This window comes from Sorex araneus, chromosome 1 (assembly GCF_027595985.1).
Source record: "Sorex araneus isolate mSorAra2 chromosome 1, mSorAra2.pri, whole genome shotgun sequence".
Taxonomy (NCBI): Eukaryota; Metazoa; Chordata; class Mammalia; order Eulipotyphla; family Soricidae; genus Sorex; species Sorex araneus.
Genome location: NC_073302.1, coordinates 410723329 through 410743515, shown reverse-complemented (window position 1 = coordinate 410743515; position 20187 = coordinate 410723329). Strand labels below are relative to the sequence as shown.

At 38.0% G+C, this 20187-nt stretch overlaps 1 protein-coding gene across 4 annotated transcripts in view; it reads left to right on the top strand.

The window, feature by feature from the left end:
* Positions 1-20187, top strand: part of DOCK4 (dedicator of cytokinesis 4) — a 475344-nt gene that overhangs the window by 398283 nt on the left and 56874 nt on the right. For 3 of the 4 annotated variants that reach the window (XM_055123770.1, XM_055123771.1, XM_004602087.2), the window contains exons 31-36: positions 4106-4254; positions 7116-7201; positions 12643-12669; positions 12814-12909; positions 13759-13819; positions 18465-18558. In XM_055123770.1, the coding sequence (XP_054979745.1) occupies positions 4106-4254; positions 7116-7201; positions 12643-12669; positions 12814-12909; positions 13759-13819; positions 18465-18558 (513 nt within the window). The remainder of the gene's footprint in view (positions 1-4105; positions 4255-7115; positions 7202-12642; positions 12670-12813; positions 12910-13758; positions 13820-18464; positions 18559-20187) is intronic. The other variant, XM_004602088.2, reaches the window with a different exon arrangement.

Sequence of the window (20187 nt, the reverse complement as noted above, 5' to 3'; positions counted from 1 at the left end):
TTGCTGTTACCAAACATAGCTCAAGACCTTACTTTGCTGATTGGTGAAAGTTTTCTATGGCTGGAGAGCCTACTGAAGTGTGTACTGAGTTCGAATTCCCACAGTGTGTTTTCACCAATAAGGCCATTCTCATGCACAGTGCTTTGACCTCTCTACAGTCAGTATAAAATTGGGCTACAAAATGTTGTATTTGGACTTTGTGTGAATTGTGTAGAAAGACATTACTGCAATGCTTTAACACAAACGGAGGCTTTCATAAAGATTTCTCCTACACACACAAAGTAAATAAAGACCCTACCTATTACAAGAGATACATTTGCAATTTGAGTGCCATAATATCTCACATTTGTTTTTAATATCCCAGGAATAAAAATTGTGGATAGGATAGGCAAACAAGTTGTCAAACATAGAACAAAGTTAGATAATGAGTATATAAAGGTTTGTCTTAGTATTCTTTGTAATTTTGTGTACTTGTGTTTACAGTAAAAAATGTCAAAAAGAATTAATTTTTGAAATAACAATCAATAAGTGGGAAATATTTTTTTAAAAAGAGATTCAAAAATACTTAAGCAAATGGTGGAAAAGAAAATAAGTGCATGCTAATGATGTTCTTCATTAGAGAAGCCAAAGAATGCCAGGCTCAGGAAAGATTAAAAACGAAGCTCATAATGTAGCAACTCTGAATCTCATTCCACCAACGCAGGCTTGGGAGAACTATCTGGGCTCACAGGAGATTCTCTTTCATTATGTATTCCCTCCTTCTCTGATCCTGCTTCCCCCTCCCCACACACACACACATTCAAAAACTGTGCAAAGCCATGGGGTCTTATACAGTGTCAGGCAGCAAGAAGGTCTTCTTAGTTAATAGCCACATTCCAAGATGGCCATTGACTGGCCTACATAGTCCCTTCAGTTCCATCTCTCTGCTGGCCTGACTTTGAACCCTTGCAGTCATTTCTTGGGACAGGATGAGAGAACAAGAATAAATCCCATTAATCTCAAATTTGCCAGTCTTCATCCTCTTTTCTCTTTCTTCTCCTCACTTGCCAAGGCATCTTAAATAAGCATGTAGTGGTCAAAAGCATTTTGGGGGTGGAAGAAGGACCGGAGCCACACTCAGTGATGTTCAGGTGCTACTTCTGCTCCATTATCCCATGGTATTCAGGGGAGCTTGTGGCACCAGGGATCAAATCCAGGCCTTCTCTATGCAAAGTATGCACCCTAAACCCCTGTCTCTCAGTGCAGGTACAGGCGTATACAAATGACAGTGAGAGCGAGTTCAATTGCTTCTTGTTTTGACTCTTGACAAAAATAACGGAGAAAAGGAATGGCAAATTCTTCATTCTGTGCCTGAAAATATATCTTAAACATACGGGGGAAATACAGGAACTATGAATTGATGTTTCTGTATATTCTGCTGGACTGGAGTGATAGCATAACGGGTAGGGCATTTGCCTTGCACGTGGCCGACCCAGGTTTGATTCTCAGCATCCCATTTAGTTTTCTACTTAGGTTCTGTGTTTATTGTAGGTTTTTTTAAAAAAAAATGTTAGAAAAATACAGTATACAGTCAAATGCCACCTTTTCCCACTTCTTTTTTAGTTGACTCAAATTATTTAATTTATAATATTTTAGAATTTCAGCTTAACATCTCTCTACATTCTGCCACATCCACCATGAAAAAGGACCAACTTTTTCATAATATAAAACCACCTATGTTCTCACCACCCAGAGATAACTGTGATTGATATTAAGGGATATAATCTTTTATACTATCATTTATAACATGTGGCGCTGCAGATTGAACCCAGGGTTCCTGCATGCAAACCTGCCCCCTAGACCTTAGACCTCTCTCCCTGACATTACATAGAATCTTAGTTTTATGTTTTTGAGGGGTAACATGTGATCAGATGTTCTTGGGTTCTTCCTGGAGGTGCTCAGACCATGCAGTGCTGGGCATTGAACCAAGGCCTCTTCCATGTAAAATCATGCACTCCAACCTATTGAGATTTCTCCCCAGCCCTACAAAGATTTTTGTTTGTTTGGTTTGTGGAGCCCAGGACCATGTATTACCAGATCTAGCCTGGGTATCCTATAAATCAAACCCTGCTCCTCAACCCATCGTACCATCTCTCTAAGCCAACATATTTTTACTCATTTTTATTGAGATACCAGAATTTACTGCACTGTTAACCATATTTTCCATGAATACATCATTTCAGTACCATGTCCTTCACTAGAGTGCCCACATTCCTCTACCAGTGTCCCCAAAACCCTTCCCAGCACCCCTCTCTCATATAAGCTCAATTCTAAAGACAAAATCTCCAGTTCCAATGACTTAAACCATTTGTTGTTCCCTTACTGTGTTTCTTTTCTTTCTCTTTTCTTTCTTTCTTTTCTTTCTTTCATTCTTTCTTTCTTTCTTCCTTCCTTTCTTTCTTTCTTTCTTTCTTTCTTTTTTCTTTCTTTCTTTCTTCCTTCCTTCCTTCCTTTCCTTCCTTCCTTTCTTTCCTTCCTTCTTTCTTTCTTTCTTTCTTTCTTTCTTTCTTTCTTTCTTTCTTTCTTTCTTTCTTCCTTCCTTCCTTCCTTTCTTTCCTTCCTTCTTTCCTTCCTTCTTTCTTTCTTTCTTTCTTTCTTTCTTTCTTTCTTTCTTTCTTTCTTTCTTTCTTCCTTCCTCCCTTCCTTTCTTTCCTTCTTTCTTTCTCTCTTTCCTCAATCTCACACAGGGAGAGTTAGGGAGAAAATTTTTTTTTCTAATTGTAAAGGTGGTAACTCCACCACACATATAGATGCATGGTGCTAAATTCCTGAAACTCCACAAAATGGTAGATCAATAAAAATGTTCTTTAAAAATTGTAGAGCCTTGGGGCTGATGAGATTGTACAGAGGGTAGGGCACTTGCCTTTCATGCAGCAGACCGGGTTTAATCCCCATCATTTCAAAGTATATCCTAAGCACTGTCAGAAGTAATTTTTGAGTGCAGAGCCAGGAGAACCCTGAACATTGCCAGGTGTGTCCCCAAAACAAAACAAACAACAACCAAAATATAAATAAATAAACCACTGTATAGCTTTCTCTTTATATGGCTACATAGCACTGTCATCGTCCTGTTCATCGATTCATCAGCCGCGTACAAGGCAAACACCCTAACCACTGTGCTATTGCTCCAGATCATGGGAACATAAATTTAGAAAAATAATTTGAATAAGTTTGTGCTAATACACTTTAAAATTTACATGTGATAAATCAATCCTATAAATGTAAAATTTAAAGTGAGTATAATTAAGAAAACTTAAAGGGAAAACTCTGGATGGGCCTATGAAAGTAAAAAAGTTTTATCCTAAGAAACGGAATACTACGTAGATATTTGTCATGAAAAACATACCTGAACATACTGTGTTGTGCTTTGCTTTTTCAGTTAATTCTATTAAAATTTTGGACCTGTGTTATCTTTCTTCATTTTCATTTTTAATCACTGGATAAAATATTTTAAAGAGTGGATGTACAATAATGATATGTATAGCCAATTTGTGATGATTTACATAGTTTTTTTTTTTTTTTGCTTTTTGGGTCACACCCGGCGATGCACAGGGGTCACTTCTGGCTCATGCACTCAGGAGTTACCCCTGGTGGTGCTCGGGGGACCATATGGGATGCTGGGAATCAAACTCGGGTCGGCTGTGTGCAAGGCAAACACCCTACCCCTTATCTGACCTTTTTAACTGTAAAAAAAGTACATCTCAAGGTTTTTAATTTAAAAGTTGGTGGGAAAGAGCCAGAAATGTGGTTCAAGTGGTAGAGCACATGCCTAGTTCTATTCTTGGCACTGCAAGTTCTGCCCCTGGCACTCTATGCACTTCCGGATTCAGCCCTGCTGGACCTCAGCACTGCCCGGAGTCGTGCCAGGCCCACTAGCCCACCACCATGTACTCGCCCCCCCACCAATTATAGAGAAACATTAACATATGGAATTATTATGTGCCTATCTACTTAAGGAAATGTTTTCTTACTCAGGGAGACAATTATAATTGAATATTTTGGTGGTAACTGTCTCAAGCAAATTTTGTGATAATTTCTGAAATATTATGTCTGAAATTTAATTTAGGAGAACATAAGCTTCATTTTATCCCTGCCCTGATTGGCCCCTTCCTGGAAGTGACTTTGATACCCCAGCCAGATCTTCGCAACGTCATGATTCCAATATTTCATGATATGATGGACTGGGAACAGAGGCGAAGTGGCAACTTTAAACAGGTAGGCACATGCGTTGCTCAGGGCATTTGAGTTTCATTTCTCTCACTGACTTGCCAGGTGGATCTCCGCATTGGGAAATGGGCATGGAACCAGTTATCAAAGGGCCCAGCTTCCAGTTTGGCTTGCCCAGTTGTAAACCAAATGCCTTTGGATACCCCCTGTATATACTTCTGTGTTCTCCTGAGCCGCTAAGGAAATCCTGAAAAGACATCTCATTCCCCCTTAGCTAAAAAAAATTCTGTAATTTTCCAGGTCTGTGTTTAAGAACTGGCCTACTTTATTTGCTCCCAGTTGGGTCCAACTCTGAGGAAGCAAAGGGCTAATGATTCTTCAAATCATTGAACTCTCAGTGGTCTGCACATTGTATTTGGAGAATGGTTTCATTTTGAGCATTTGATTTGCAATGTGTTTTATTGCTTTTTGCTTGGAGCATTGAAAATTAATTTAAAGGGGAAAGCAGTGGAAATACTTGCAAAGGAAATTCTGAGAAGATGAGCCTATCATTTCTTGCTGACATCTGTTCTAATAGCTCTGCTCCAGTTTTGGAAAGACAGATGTTCTTATTATAAAACCAGCTCTTATAAGAAGTCGGCTGCTTTTGCCATGCTACGTCTAACTCGAGTTGGCAATAGTAAGCCCTACTGTCTGTTCATAATCACTACAGTAACCTGTGGGAAGGATTTGGCCTTTCTCAAACCTTAGACTGGGTTGTCCACTGCACAAGCAGACTGATTGCATACATAGAGTTTTCCTGTTATCAAAAGGTTAAAGGAAAGATTTTTTAGTTTTATTGATCTTTATTCCATTATTGAAATTTGATTCAAAGGAATAACAAGGCTTAGCCTTTTGACAGTGTCCAATATCCCTCCCAACCCCTATTGAAAAGAAAAAAAAAAAGATTAGAGTTTATGTCACAGATTTGCTATACTCAGGACCCAGGGCTGAGATCTTCAATGTTGCTCGGACTGGGACTGGACCTCTTCCGCCCAGATCCCCCATTTTCCAGTAGCTAGGCAGTCACACCCAGAAACTGCCCCCCCATATTCATACCCCAAATACAGTAACAGATATATACATACCTCTCAGAGAGCCCGGCAAGCTACCGGAGTATCCTGTCCACATGGCAAGGCCTGGCAAGCTACCCTGGCGTATTCGGTATGCCAAAAACTAATGATAGGTCTCATTCTCCTGACCCTGAAAGAGCTTCCAATCATTGGGAAAGACGAGTAAGGAGAGGCTGCTAAAATCCTAGGGCTGAGTGTAATAAAGACATTGCGGGTGCCGGCTAGAGTAAATCGACGAACAATGGGATGACAGTGGTAGAGTGATCTGCTATACTAATAACATTTATGGTTTCGATGTGCACCCTGCCACCACCAAAGTACCCAAGATTCTACAGCACAGCCCCCCTGCTACTTTCAGTTTGTTTCACTGTTCCCCACTCTCTTCACTCCCCACTTTAGATGGCATTCTCAGTTTTGTAATCCAGGATCAAGGGTTTGTTATTATGTAATTCTGTCTGTTCCCTTGCTGTGTTTCTCTCTCTACCACAGATGAGTGAAATCATCCAGTATTTGTCCTTCTCCTTCTGATTTATTTCATGTAGCATGCTGCCCTCCCATTCAGTTTACATTGCAGCAAACTGCACAATTTCATGTGTTCTTCTTGCCACATAGTATTTCAGTGTGTATATTTACTACAACTTCCTTACCCATTCATCTGTTGCTGGACATTTGGGTTGTTTCCATAACCTCACTGTTGCCCCATGATCTGCATGAATGTCACTGTATCACTGTGTCGCTGTCATCCCTTTGTTTATCGATTTGCTCAAGCAGGCACCAGTAACATCTCCATTCATCCTAGCCCTGAGATTTTAGCAGCCTCTCTTTACTCGTCATGGCAAGCTCCCTGATATGCCAAAAACAGTAACAATGATGGGTCTCATTCCCCCAACCCTGAAAGAGCCTCCAATGAGGCACAGTTGGGAAGGACGAGTAAAGAGAGGCTGCATGAACGTAGGTTGAATATATCTTTTCACATTAATGTTTTTGTGTTCGAGGGGTAGATGCTCGGTCGTATGGGACCACCAATCTTTTGAGAAGTTTCATTCTCTTTTCCATAGATACTTAACCAGGTGATATTCCCACCAACCATGGATGGGGGTTCCTTTATCACCACCAACTGTCAATCCCTGCTTGTTTAGCTACCATTTCATTTATTCTCTCTTTTGCAGCTTCATATCCATGAAGGGGTATTTCTGCCTTTCTGATTCTCAGGATTTACATCCTTGAAAATATAAATGTTTTGATTACAGTTTTTAGGAAATGTGTCCTCTCTCATGCTGCTTTTTGCTGACTTAGAATATTTCTGTGGATCTGCCATCTGTACATGGAGAGGAAAAGTTCTCAACTTCAGCAAAGATTTAGTGGAACTTCAAATTGCTTTGAGAATTAAAATAGGCATAAAACATTTCAATGATTTAAATGTATTTGTAGATGTTAGTTTGCTGATGTTTATAGTGAGCTTTTTTAAACAAGAGTTTCTAGTTTTATGGCCCCTAAAAAAAGAATTCAAACATTTAAGATGGGCTGCAAGTATTTGTGTTTGAATCGGCAAATAGATACATGTCTTTGGCAGCAGCAAATGCTACCCTGGCATGAGCTTGAAGTCCCATTGCTCTTTAAATTAGCTTTCTAGAATTCCAAGAGAGGTTCCCATCTACTATTAACCAAAACAAATAATATCGACTGTCACAAAATTTACTGTTTTTTTTAAAAAAAATCCTTTGAAGATATATTGCCGTTTGCCTAAAAATCCTTCTTTGAAAGTGGAGAAAATAGTAATTTTGGGATGTGTTTCAGGTGGAGGCCAAGCTAATTGACAAATTGGATAGCTTGATGTCAGAAGGCAAAGGTGATGAAACATATCGTGAACTCTTCAACAGTATGTGAGTAATATGTTATCTCAAGTCAAATCTATTCAGGAGATTGGGGGTCAGTTCAGCAGCTGAAAGCTATAAAGACAGTGTGGGTGTCGGAGGAGTTCTTTGTCTTTGTGGAGTGTGAATTAAGGGATAATTGCCCAACTCTGGCCAGTGGGTCTTCTTATGTTGATCATTAGACATGTCTCCTTGCTGTAGTCTCTGATTAAGACAATTCACACGGGCATGACTCTTTTTCTGTCTAATAAATTCAAAACCTCATCTACTAGATAATGACTGTAAGTAGGGTAAGAGAGGGAGAGGGAAAAGGGTGGTGTGATTTTCATGTTTTGTGTTTCCCAAAGTAGGAGAGGATAACTTGGATTGATTTGCTCTTGGGAAAATTAACCCAGTTTGCGTCCCTTTTTCAACACTTGATTTAATTTTATCGATTCTGATTGCTCGTTCATCATTATTAATTGCTTCCTAAATGTTTCTTATTAGAATATCACAGAAACAAATCATTTCTAGAAAAAGTTGTAATTAGGATTGTATGGAGGATTGAGAAATAATAGAGTACTGTAAAGAGACTTTAAAGTCATTTCTATGAGTAGAATTGATCCTAATGACTGGATTCATTGCTTGTACCCAGAATTCACCTACTGTGTGAAATGTCCAAAGAGAATATCTAAGAATGTTCTGGTGTTTTAGAATTTTGGTTCCAACATTTCCTTATGTGTGTGGCTTCCCATGGAGCTTAGTCATTCTCAAACATATTGTAGACATTTAAAATTATTTTTTCTTCTTCCTTTCCTTTATTTATTCTTTTTAATGGAGGTGGCTTCCAGGAAGAGCCAAGGGGACCCAAAGACCACTCCCAGCAATGCTAGGTCAAGCAGACTTGCCTTTGAGCAGCCTGTTAATGCTGCTCAGGCTCTGTGATGATGGGGGCCTCTGTGGCCACCCCAGCAATGCTCGGTGGCCTCCAGGGTTGCACCCGACAATGCTTATGAGAAGAGATGATGCTAGTGATGGAACGCAGCTCGAGCACACGCATGACATAACCTCCGTAGGACTTCCACAGCCCCAGATATTTCTTTTTGAAAGAAAAACTAGCTTGCTATACTTGGAAAGTGTTTGTAAATGTCTCTGAAGAGCTGGGACCAGAGAGATACTTCAGGGGCCAAGGTATTGGGCTTGCACATAGACAATCCCAGTTCAACCCCTAGCATTGCAGACAGTCCCCTGAGCACCTGCAGGAGTGATCGCTGAGCACTGAATCAGGAGGAAGCCCTGAGCAACACGAAGTATGTCCCCAGAGCACCTCCCCAGAAAACTTTTAGGAGTGTAACCACAATTCAATCGGATAATCTTTATTGTATAAAGAATTTTTAATTATTTATTCTATAAAGAGTATAAATAAATAATCTATTTTTAACTTGCTTTATGCCAGAATATCTCCTAAATGGAAATACTATAAAACTTTAGTACTGACAGCAGATGCAAAATTCCGTAATTCATTTTATGATTGCTAATTTAAAGTAAATATATTAGCATTCAGTTTGAAAAGTATTATTAATGATGGATAGATAGATTTCAACTTGCCTGATTCAAAATCATTCTTGAAGCTTTTAAGAAAATTAGATTGAATGGAATGCTGAGAAAGGTTATACAGATGCAATGTGGTGATAGTGGGTGATAAAATAAGTTCTTTGTACTAAATCTTGAACAACACTATATTTCCTGATACTGTAATTAAACTGGAACTTTTAATAATCATTCACCAAGCCATTCATTTTAATGTACAAAGCGTCTGTCTTTCACGGCAGCTGGAGTTTATTTAGCAAGAATTCTGATTAAAATCTCATTCAATATAATAAATTGCTTTTGAAAACCCTCATTTGGTTACTAGAATTTGGTTTGAACAAGAACTAAAATGAGAAGGCACTCAGAGAAATGAATCTCTTGAAATTTTTGATTAATTATTATAATAATTCAAAAGGTTAATAAATACATAATCCTATAGTGCCTCTTATCTACTATAATATAAGCTTAAGTAACATGCATTTGGATTGCTTGTGTGTAAATATGGCTTTGAAATAGCAGATGTACCTTGGCATCGGACTCAAGCCAATAATTAAAGCATAAAACCTCAATAGTTAGGACTATTGAAAGGTGCATTATTCATTCAATGGAGATTTTTACTTTTTGTGTGGATTTTTAACACATTACTACAAATATTAGTATGACTTTTTCTTCAGTGCTTTTATGGTAATATCAAGAATAAATCAAATATAAAGTGATAATTAAATATCATTACTACCTGAGCTCAGAAAGGAAAGTGAAAGTGTATTTCAGGAAGCTATAAAATGCTTTTTTGGCATTAGAAATTCACAATAAATTAGTATAACCACAATGAGTCACTGCACACATTATGAATTAGGAACGCATGCCATCATGGTACAGATTCTCATTTGTTCTCTGTAATTCATGTCTAAAAATCCTTAAAATTTTGTTCAGAAGCTGAAATTAGTTCACTGCTCCCTGATAATGTAGTTCTCACCAAATGGCCTCCTTAGAATGAGACCTGGAATTTGTATAGTTTTTGACCATGAAAAAAAAAATTTTTTTTTTTTTTTTTTGCTTGTTGGGTCCACCTGGCGATGCACAGGGGTTACTCCTGGCTCTGCACTCGGGAATTACCCCTGATGGTGCTAGGAGACTATATGGGATGCTGGGAATCGAACCTGAGCTGGCCGCGTACAAGGCAAATGCCCTACCGGCTGTGCTATTGCTCCAGCCCCGAAAAAAAATTTTTGAGAGTATTTTTTAATACATTAAAAAATTAAAGACCAATTCTTGGGGGCGCGGTGAGCGTAGCTGGCTGTGCTCAGAGCTTGCTTATTCCTGGCTCTGTGCTCAGGAAGTACTCCAAGCTGGACTCAGAACCTTAGTCAGTGCCGGGGAAGGAACCTGGGTCAGGCACATATAAAGCAAGTGCTTAACCCCTGCCCCAAAACCAACATGAACTTTCATCCTGCCTTTCTTCCTTAGAACTTAACTTTCCTTTATACTCTAATATTACCTTCATTTACCCATACTGTATATCTTTTTCATTAAGTAGGAATCAGGACTTACTACTTTTGTCAATGTCAAAATTGTGGACCATAGATACTAATGTGATTTACCCACAATAAAGTATGTGAACTAAATTCTGCTTCTCCACTGGCTCCCCTTGATCCAGTCATTAGCCTTTATTTTTTTGGAGTGGGCAGCTCCCTGCACCGAGCAGTCTTCTAGAGATGTCAATGTAGCCATTACTCTGCTCTTGGAGCAGATACTCGAGATACGTACAGCTGGCGGGGAGGGGAGCACTTTCCCAGCGAGGTTGCATCCATCTCAGTGATTTCCCTAATCCTTGACTCCCCTTCCTTATCTGTTGCTCTGAATAACTCAGTTTAAGAATTCAAATCATTTCAAAGATCTTTATTTAGTACTCACACATCTTATTATAGTTAAAGATAGAGGATTGGCTATATAAAACATAGTTGCCGTTGTGAACTCTGGTTTGGGGAATGTGTGTGCACAGGTGTTTTATATAAGAGTTGGCCTTAACACAACCCTGTTATGCTGAGGTAGACTGGACGTCAGATCCCACCCCCCGCCCCCAATAGATCATCCTGCAGAACTGTTCTTTGTCCCTTTCGCCCATGATATGGAAGCCCATTGCCTCTAAGTTAGCCAAAGAAGTCAGTTTCCACCACTCCTTGATGCGTTTTCCTTGTGAACTCCCCACGGGCACATGGCATGTTTATAAATTAAATTGAAATACATGGTTCCCATTCAAGTTATCAAGAAAGACCCTGTACTTGCTAATAAGTTTCCCTTCTCCCGTTGTATCAGGCAAGCCGAAAGGGCATGCTTTCTTACTGAGAGACCACACCTTCCCGAGGAAACAGCTCGACTGAGCTTTCAGTTTTATTCCCCACACTGAGTCTTAAGATAATCAAGGCAGCATGCACTGCACAATTTTGCCTCTTACAAGAGGAATGTGTAGCTCCAACTTCTTACTGCATGAGGAGGCTGTGCAAATTAATGAAACTCATGCTCATAAAAGAAGCCTCCACGTATTTTTAGAATTATTATTTAACTTGGGTTCTTTGTTTTTTTAGCCTCTAAAGTATATGAGGTGTGGGCTGTCACTTGGGGAAATTTCTACATCATCCTGGATTGCTTTGGCAGGCAGATTTTCATTTGAGTCCTTGGTTCAATACCAATTTGGCATTTAAGTTGGAAACAGGTGCAGTTCAGAGGTTTTTTTAAAAGAAAACACATTTTAAACCAACTAGTGAACTTTTCCCTGTGGTATTGGTCAGGGCATGATCCATCTCTTCATATGCTGCTTTTCTGTTCTTTAATTTAGGAAACACTTTAGAATAAGCCAGAAATAAAATGATCGGGCGTCCATGAGCAACAGATGAGAATATGAGACAGAGGTCTGGACTCTGGAATGGCAATAACAAAGAGGCCGGAGAAGGAGAAATAGAGAGAATGTTGGGGTGTAGGACTGGAAAAGAAGATAGCCACAGGAACCCCTCCCCAATAAAATACAAATCTGTGGCCAATTAACAGTTTTCCTTAATGTTTGTTTTCCTACCAAGCATTATATCATATAGGTTTCAATTATACTTGTAGGAAATATTTTCTCCACATTATGTCTAAAACAAAGGTAATAGTGAAACAAGCATTTAGACAGATTATAATCATAAAATTTGCAGCAGTAGAGAAATATTCTTATGTTCTTTCATCTTTGAAGGAAAGTTTAATTCCTGGGGCTTTGCCAATATGGTTAACTTGCCTTCACGCAGGGGTGAAAGTGAAGTAGACCCTAATTATTGTGGTTGTTGTTATTTTGTGTTTACATAGTGCCTCTGCTCCAAGGTGCTTCAGATTAGGGGAAGTATAGAAGGAGAGCTGTGATTTAGCATTTGTCATCGATGTGTTGTAAGAGTCACCTAGACAATCCTCTGTGATTAATGACATAATGAATGAAACTGTTGAGTGAGTGCACAGATAGTACAATATGTATTGAGTGGGCAAATGTTAAGTGAAAGGAAAAAAACGCAAAACGTCATACCGTCTGTACCAGGATTTTCCTGTAGCAGTTGCATTGCAGTAAAATTGCTTGGAAGAAGATGCATTCCACTGAGAGGTAGGAAAACATTTTTATGTGAATAAAGCAAGATCTTACTTTAAAGTAAACTTATAGGTACTTCCGTTTTCACTTTCGCAGCCTTATTTGATGCATAAAGTGCAAGCCTCAGCGTCAGAGAGAAGCTAGGGGGAAAAATGTCTTTAAGCTCTGAGGTGCTTGTGTATTGTAAAAATTTGATGATATGTATGTGTTCACATTTTATGACTTGGATAATCTGAAAATCAATTTGCTTTGTCAATGCTTCCTGGATTAGAATCCCACTATTTGGTCCCTATCCTAGGTAAGATATTGTTTGCAAATTACGCTACTTGTAAGATGTTACAGTTGTTGCTAAGGCACTTAAGGTACTGATGAAAGTAAAATGGTTGTCATAGTGACTGATAAAAATAAATGTTGAAAATGCCCTGGGTTCTTTCTTTTCCAGTCTATTAAAGAAAATTGAGCGGGAGACATGGAGGGAGAGTGGCGTTTCATTAATTGCTACAGTCACTCGTCTCATGGAGAGGTTGTTAGATTACAGGTAAGCCAAGTATCATGTTTTCCAGAAAGGCTATGTCCCGTACCCCAGTAAGAAAATCAAAGAGGAAGAATGTGATCAGCGCCCCCTTTGAGTTGATTCCTCAAAGGATTAATATTCAGACCATAGGAACTTATGCACTGAATTCATGTATTTTTCAACTAGTTTGCTCCGTTGTTACTTGTGGGGTTCTTTGCTGTTTCTTACGTTTTTCCTATCTTGTTTTCTTTTCCCATGTGTTCTTTGGGAATTGAGATGGTCCTTAGAGCCTATTGTGAATTAAATATTTTTTGGTGGTGGTGGTGCTAACATGCCCATTAGAATCATTCTTTTTAAGGTGGAAACAGCATAACGGAGAGAACAGAATTGTTTAACCATGCTGCTTTCTCTTAAAGGGGACAAGCAAATGAAACGCCTAGCTCTCAGAGGTGTAATTTATTTTCTCTAAGTATTATTTGAATTACTAAAATGTCTGTCCTACTTAAAAGCCATGGTGTTTCGATTTTAAGAATGAAACCCTCGATCTTATTGTTGGCAGCCCCGTTTACCGCTACTTCCCCAATTTAGTGTAGGAGATGTAGAATAACAACATCTTTACTCATCCCCTGCCACCCTGAGCCCTGCGCCTTCCCCACCCCCCACCCCCACCTATCCAGAGGAGTCTAACCCCCAGCCTCCGCTGAGATCACCTAGCAGGGGATTCACTCCTCTCTTGGACCGAGTCTTTATCTGAATCAAAACTGGCCAGTTGCCTCTGCACTCTGACAGTATCCTTACCTCCTCCGCAGACAGCAAATGATGTGCCTTTAGGAGGGAATTCTGAATTCTGACTCTTCTTTTTTTTGTTTTTAGGGACTGCATGAAAATGGGAGAGGTAGATGGCAAAAAGATTGGCTGCACAGTTAGCCTTCTGGTTAGTAAACTATTCCCCTTTGCCTTCTAAAGTGCTGTTTTTCACAGAAATGCTGTCTTTTATTTTTAACCCATAATGTGTTTTTGATTGCCTGTTCTTTAAATAGTTTAGAAAGCTTTCTTTTAAAAGTCATAGAAAATGTCCAGGTTGAGTTAAGTCACAGAAAATTCTCATATCTGAACCCTGAAGAATGTCCCACAGCAGCAGCTCCAGAGGAATCGCTACGTGATGCTCTTGGTTCTCTTCTTAACGATCTTTCCCCATCCCTGAGTCTTCTTGTTCTCAGGGGGAGAAGTGCAATGTTCCACAGAGATGTTTGTGTTTCTGCTATATACAGTTCTTTCTGCCCTTCATTCTAGATTCTACATATTCTGGGTTTTTGTTTGGCTTGGTTTTTGATTTTTCGTGTGGAGGCCACACCCAGTGATGCTCAGGGCTCACTCCTGGCTCTGAACTCAGGAAATACTCCTGGCAGTGCTCAGGGGATCATAGGGGATGAGGGGAAATAAAGCAGGTTGACTTCATACAAGACAAGGTCCCTACCTGGTGTACTATCTCTCTTGCCCCTAATTGTGTATTTTAGTAAATATTAGATCTCCTGTTTTGTATAATTTTTCTGTTTAACATACAAGTTTTCACTCTACTTTCAAACTAAATCTAATGTTTAACAACCATAAATGTTAGTTAAGTTTTGTATTTTGACCATATATTTTATGACCCAAAACATTTCTCAGGGTTAAGGGTAGCCAGCTACCTGGCCAAATAACTTTAAATCAAAATATAACATATCTTACCTTTGAATAAAGTGGTATTCTGTAGAAGAATCACCATACCTTTATAATGTACTTTGCATATTTTGACTTTGGGTAAACTGATACCTAGGTTAACTTTCTCTAATCATATTTGAAATATGCTAATATATAACTACTTCTAGCTCTAAATTTGTAAATGCCACTGCTTCTTTTTCTTATTTTGCAGAATAGAGGAAAGCTTGCCATCTATTCTAAGTACTCATATAAGTACTCTTATTCTTCCTCTGATCATTTTAATATTCTCATGTGCCTTTTATTCTCTATTTGCTTGATCCCTGAAATTTTGTTTTGTCTCTACTCAGATTATGTCTTAGTGCACTGATTTCAGCCTGTCTCATTTTACTTATTCCCCTTTTAAAGTCATCTTCAAAATCAAGACATTTGCTTTCTTTCTGGCATTTTTTTCCCCTGCTGCACTGTTCTTCTCTGAGTATATGCTATATTCTCTACCACACCCACCACATCCTCCTCATTTTTTAATGTAATTGCTCCATCTTTTATTTTTGGTTTTTGTGCAGGGGATTAAGGCTGGGGCCTGTACACCAAAATCACTCTACCACTAAGCTCCATCTCTTGCATTTGTCATTCCAAACTCTTTGAAATCTCCTTTCTGTGTTGCTCCCTCTATAAGTTTTTGCCAGCGATCATCAATCTGAGCTGCTTCTATATCCCTACTTATATTATCACTGATTTCTAGGATTGCATTGAGAGGTGCAGGGTTGAGGGTAAAGAAACTAAATACTCTATAAACTTTAGATGCTCTCAGTTCTATACCCCAAATTCAGGCGGAGAGTCTCACAGATAATAGAAAAGGAAAACTTTTGTCTTTTCCCAAAGTAATCTTCTTTCATCATATCCACTGTCTTTTCCCAGTGCCTTCTATTTGTACATAAACAAATAAATGTAGATCATAGGTTCATTTCCTCAGATTATATAACAGAAGAGATCATTTCCCTGGATGAAGGGTTAATACTCTGCCCTAAGTATGTTTACTCGGCTTCTCATTGGGAATCAACCTGTTATATATAATAAAATCAATTGGCCTGTCAGAATTTGCTTGCAACCATAAATTTATCTTGCTATCTTTGCAATAACCAAGAATAATCCTTAAAATGTTAACATTTTGAAAACTGATCTAGTTTTAAATTAGCACAAGAATACTATTAAGGGAACAAATGCATGACTTTAAAGTTAATCTTTTTTGTTTCTAATTCCTAGCATCAGTATGGTTCTCTTCAACAACTTCCTCTTAGAGATTTTTCTTAACTTTGAAAAATCCATTTTAGATTCCCTCCAGGAGAACTCTGACTTGCTTCACAAAATCAGAGTTAAAATGCTATGTTAAGTTAGCAAAAACGCATAACCTTTGACATGACTTATACTGGGAAATGTAATTATTGTTATGGTTTTTGTGTCATGAGTTTTCCCAAACATATGAAAAAAAATCTCATCTACTTATTGGAGAGAATTTTTTTTTCCTTTTGAGGAGAACTGTTCATTTAAAGAGTGATTGCTTATTTTGTTTTCTAAGAAAGCTGTTTTTACCAGAAAACTATTAGAGCAAATCATCCCTTAATAATGTGAAAACCTGCTGTGGGGTTGTTAGACTTGTGTTTATGGTACAACAACTCTTGCTAATTAAAATGATTTTGGTTATAATAAGAGAGAAGTGGATGCATTATTTACTTAACTTTTTTAAAAATGTCAAGATCTTCAGGAGACAAGAAAAAACAGGAGGGAGGGAATTGATAGAAATGGGAAAGAAATATTTAGTCTCATATGTTCAACTAAATGTCAGTGTTACAGGTTAGAATGGTTCTTTATTGAAGATTGTACACCTATTAGTTAGATGGAAAGTATATTTGACAGGAAGAGCCTTAGGATTCAAGCTCACATACAAATTTAAGCAATCTCATTGGCTAGTTTAGTCCATTCCAATGCTCTCTCTGGCTAATCAGCTTGAGAAGGTTTTAGAATGTATGGCCTTTTCCATTTAAGATAAATGTCCCTCTTTCAGGTTAGGAAGTGTCTCTCCTTAAAGTTAATCTCTCCCCCATAACTACTCATTTTGTCTTCTTCCACATACCGTGGACTATCAGTCCAAGATACAAAATATATTGGTTCAGGTGGCTTAAGTGGTGATATTATGTTGCACAATGATAATCACTCACTGAAAGTGCTTCCTTTAGAATCTCACAGCATCATGCGTTCACCAGAATCCAACTTCATATACATTTGCTCCTGTGTCTACTGAGTTCGGTTATGACTAATGTATTCTAACATGATGAAAGAGTAGATGTGCATGCTTGCAAGCATACTTTTAAAATGCCAACATTATATGTTCAGAACATGTGTAAAGCATTTTAGAGAAGCTTCATAAAATCCAAATACATTTTTTAATAAACAAACTGTTCTCTGAATCACTGTATCACTGTCATCCCATTGTTCATTGATTTACTCGAGCAGGTGCCAGTAGCGTCTCCTTTCATCCGTGTCGAGTGCTAGTGTATCCCAATAGCATGTTGGAGGCTCTTTCAGGATCAGAGGAATGAGGACAGTTTCTCAGTAAACATGCCCTTAAGATAATAATTTGAAGCAAACCCTCTTTATTCTTTTAGATTTGGGGGACAAAAATTGCAGACTCCAGTATAAGACACTCAGGATAATAATTTTAGAGTTAAAACTCAGTCATGAGGGCTGGAGCGATAGCACAGCAGGTAGGGCGTTTGCCTTGCACGCGGCCGACCTGGGTTTGAATCCCAGCATCCCATATGGTCCCCTGAGCACCGCCAGGGGTGATTCCTGAGTGCATGAGCCAGGAGTGACCCCTGTGCATCGCCGGGTATGACCCAAAAAGAAAAAAAAAAAACTCAGTCATGAGTTTCCAGGAGGAAGTTGCTTTTACATTATTTTTACTCATCATTACCTGTAACTCACAGGAACTTTTTATTTCCTTTAGAGCAGACCTTAAACTTTCCACTTGCAACCCCATTTTTGCCCAAGAAAATTTAACATGACCCCAGGTTTATAAAATAGGTAACCAAGCATTTACTGATAACCAATCATTATTTTATTTTAAAGCTAATGCTTCATGACCCTCACATTCATTTTTAGAAACTAGGCTTTAGAGAAAATTGTGCTTGAAAAGTGATATTAGAGGTTAGAGCAATAGCACAGAGGGGAGGGCTTCACCTTGTATGCAATCAACTCGGGTTCGATCTCCAGCATCCCATATGGTCCCCCAAGCACCACCAGCAGTAGTTCCTGAGTACAGAGCCAGGAGTAACCTGAGCATCACTGAGTGTGACCTGAAAACAAAAAACAACTACAAAGAGAAATGTGACATTTATTAATCATCAATGATCAGATTTAATAAGGATATTATATATGTTAAATATTTCTTATTGAGTAGACTGTTCACTGACAATAACACTAGCATAAAGTAATAACTACGAAAGAACTGTGAAACACCCCCCGAGAGTGGCCAGTCTATCCAATAATCATTAGGTAATGTTTAACACAGTGTTGAATTTAAAATATCTGTGCCAGTGTATCCTAATGTACTTTGTGTTCATGGCCAGTTTTAATGAGGTTCATATAATAAAGAATGTTTAAGCATTCATCTTTTAAAAGATATATCACTTTTTAAAAAATGATCACTGTATCTTTTAATTTTTAAGGTGTTGCTTATAAAATTTCATAACTTGGGGATAAATTTCATATGGAATAAATTCAGTTTTCTGGATTCAGTGTACAAAACTTTCGCAGAGAGAGATATTGAAAGTCTGATGTTGAGGAACTTACCATACTTGTAATTTTTTTTTTTTTTACAGAACTTCTATAAGACTGAACTCAACAAGGAAGAGATGTATATACGCTACATTCACAAGCTCTATGATTTACATCTCAAAGCACAAAATTTTACAGGTATTTGTGCATTTCAGTCTGAACACTGGTATATTTATTAAACATATTAAACACTGGTATATTAAACTTCTCTGTTTTTATAATTAAAGCTGAGCACCACGCATTTCTATTTTAAAATTGAGAATTTACTTTTAATTGAATTCTTAAGTACTCCATTTTTATTTATATATTTAACTGTATGCTACACTATCTGTACTTTTCTATCTGCTCATTTTACATAATTTTTAGAAGTTACTTTTACACACACATACCTAAATTTGCAGTATGTTAATGACTTTACTCCTTCCAGCTGAATATAGAAACTTTACATTGTAATTGTGGTATGTATTACATTGAAACTCCCAAAAGTTAACATCATATTTTTTTGCTTTCAGTAGTTATACATATTTTAAAGAACTTAAATGAATAAATTGGCCCATTATTTTTTTTTTATTTCCAATGAAGTCATAGACTTCCCTCTGTAATTATTTTTATTCGACTTAAAAAAACTTGTTTTAGCATTTTTTTTTCTTTTTGGGTCACACCTGGCGATGCACAGGGGTTACTCCTGGCTCTGCACTCAGGAATCACTCCTGGCAGTGCTCAGGGGACCATATGGGATGCTGGGAATCGAACCCGGGTCAGCCATGTACAAGGCAAACGCCCTACGCGCTGTGCTATCGCTCCAGCCCCACTTGTTTTAGCATTTCTTCTACAGCAGGTCCAGTGAGGAATTCCCTTTAGCTTCCTTTTATCTGATAATGCTTTATTTTATTCTCATCCTTAAAGTATATGCTTGCTAGCATATCGAACTTTAGATGAATAGTGGTTTTGTTTTAGTACTTTAAAAATATTATTCTGTTTTCTGGACTCCACAGTTTCTAATAAGAAATTTAATCATTTAAAAATGCTCACTATTATGTATTTGTAATTTTCTCTGGTTATTTTCAAGGCTCTATCTGCAAATTTACTTTCAAGCTTACTTTCAAGGCTCTATTTTAGTGATTTAATTAAAATATATATGGCCATGGTTTCCTTTGAGTTTATCCTGTTTGTATTTACTGAGCTTCTTGAATCTGTAAACTTATTTCCTTCCCCAGTTGAGAAAATTTTCAGGATTGTTTTGTAAAATATCATTTCTGCCCAAATCATTTTCCTGTTCTTTTGGGGACTCTGATGATAGTGCATGTTAGTTCTTTTGGAATTGTCCAATAGTTCCATGGTTTCCATGTTTTTCTTTCAATTTTTCTTCTTTCTGTTGTTCATAGTGAATAATTTCTGATGGTCCCTTTCCAAGGCTATATATTATTTAGTTCTAAAATTGCGATTGACTCTTTTGGGGGCAGGGGAGAAGGATGCTGTGGGGTGGTGTGCACCTGACCGTGCTGAGGGCTTCCTCTTGACTCTTTGCTCAGGGACCATTTTTGGCATTGCTTGAGGGCCCACATGCATTGCTAATTGAGCCTGGGCAGGCCATGTGCAAGGCAAATACCTTAATCCCTATTATACTGTCTCTATGGCCCCTTGGCTTAAAAAAAAAAAAAAAAAGCTTCAACATCTTTCTAAAAAACCTTTATTTATCTCAAGACCATTTATTTACTTTTAATTCAAGGAGTATGGTGATAATAACTGTGGTAGTATTTTTTATAA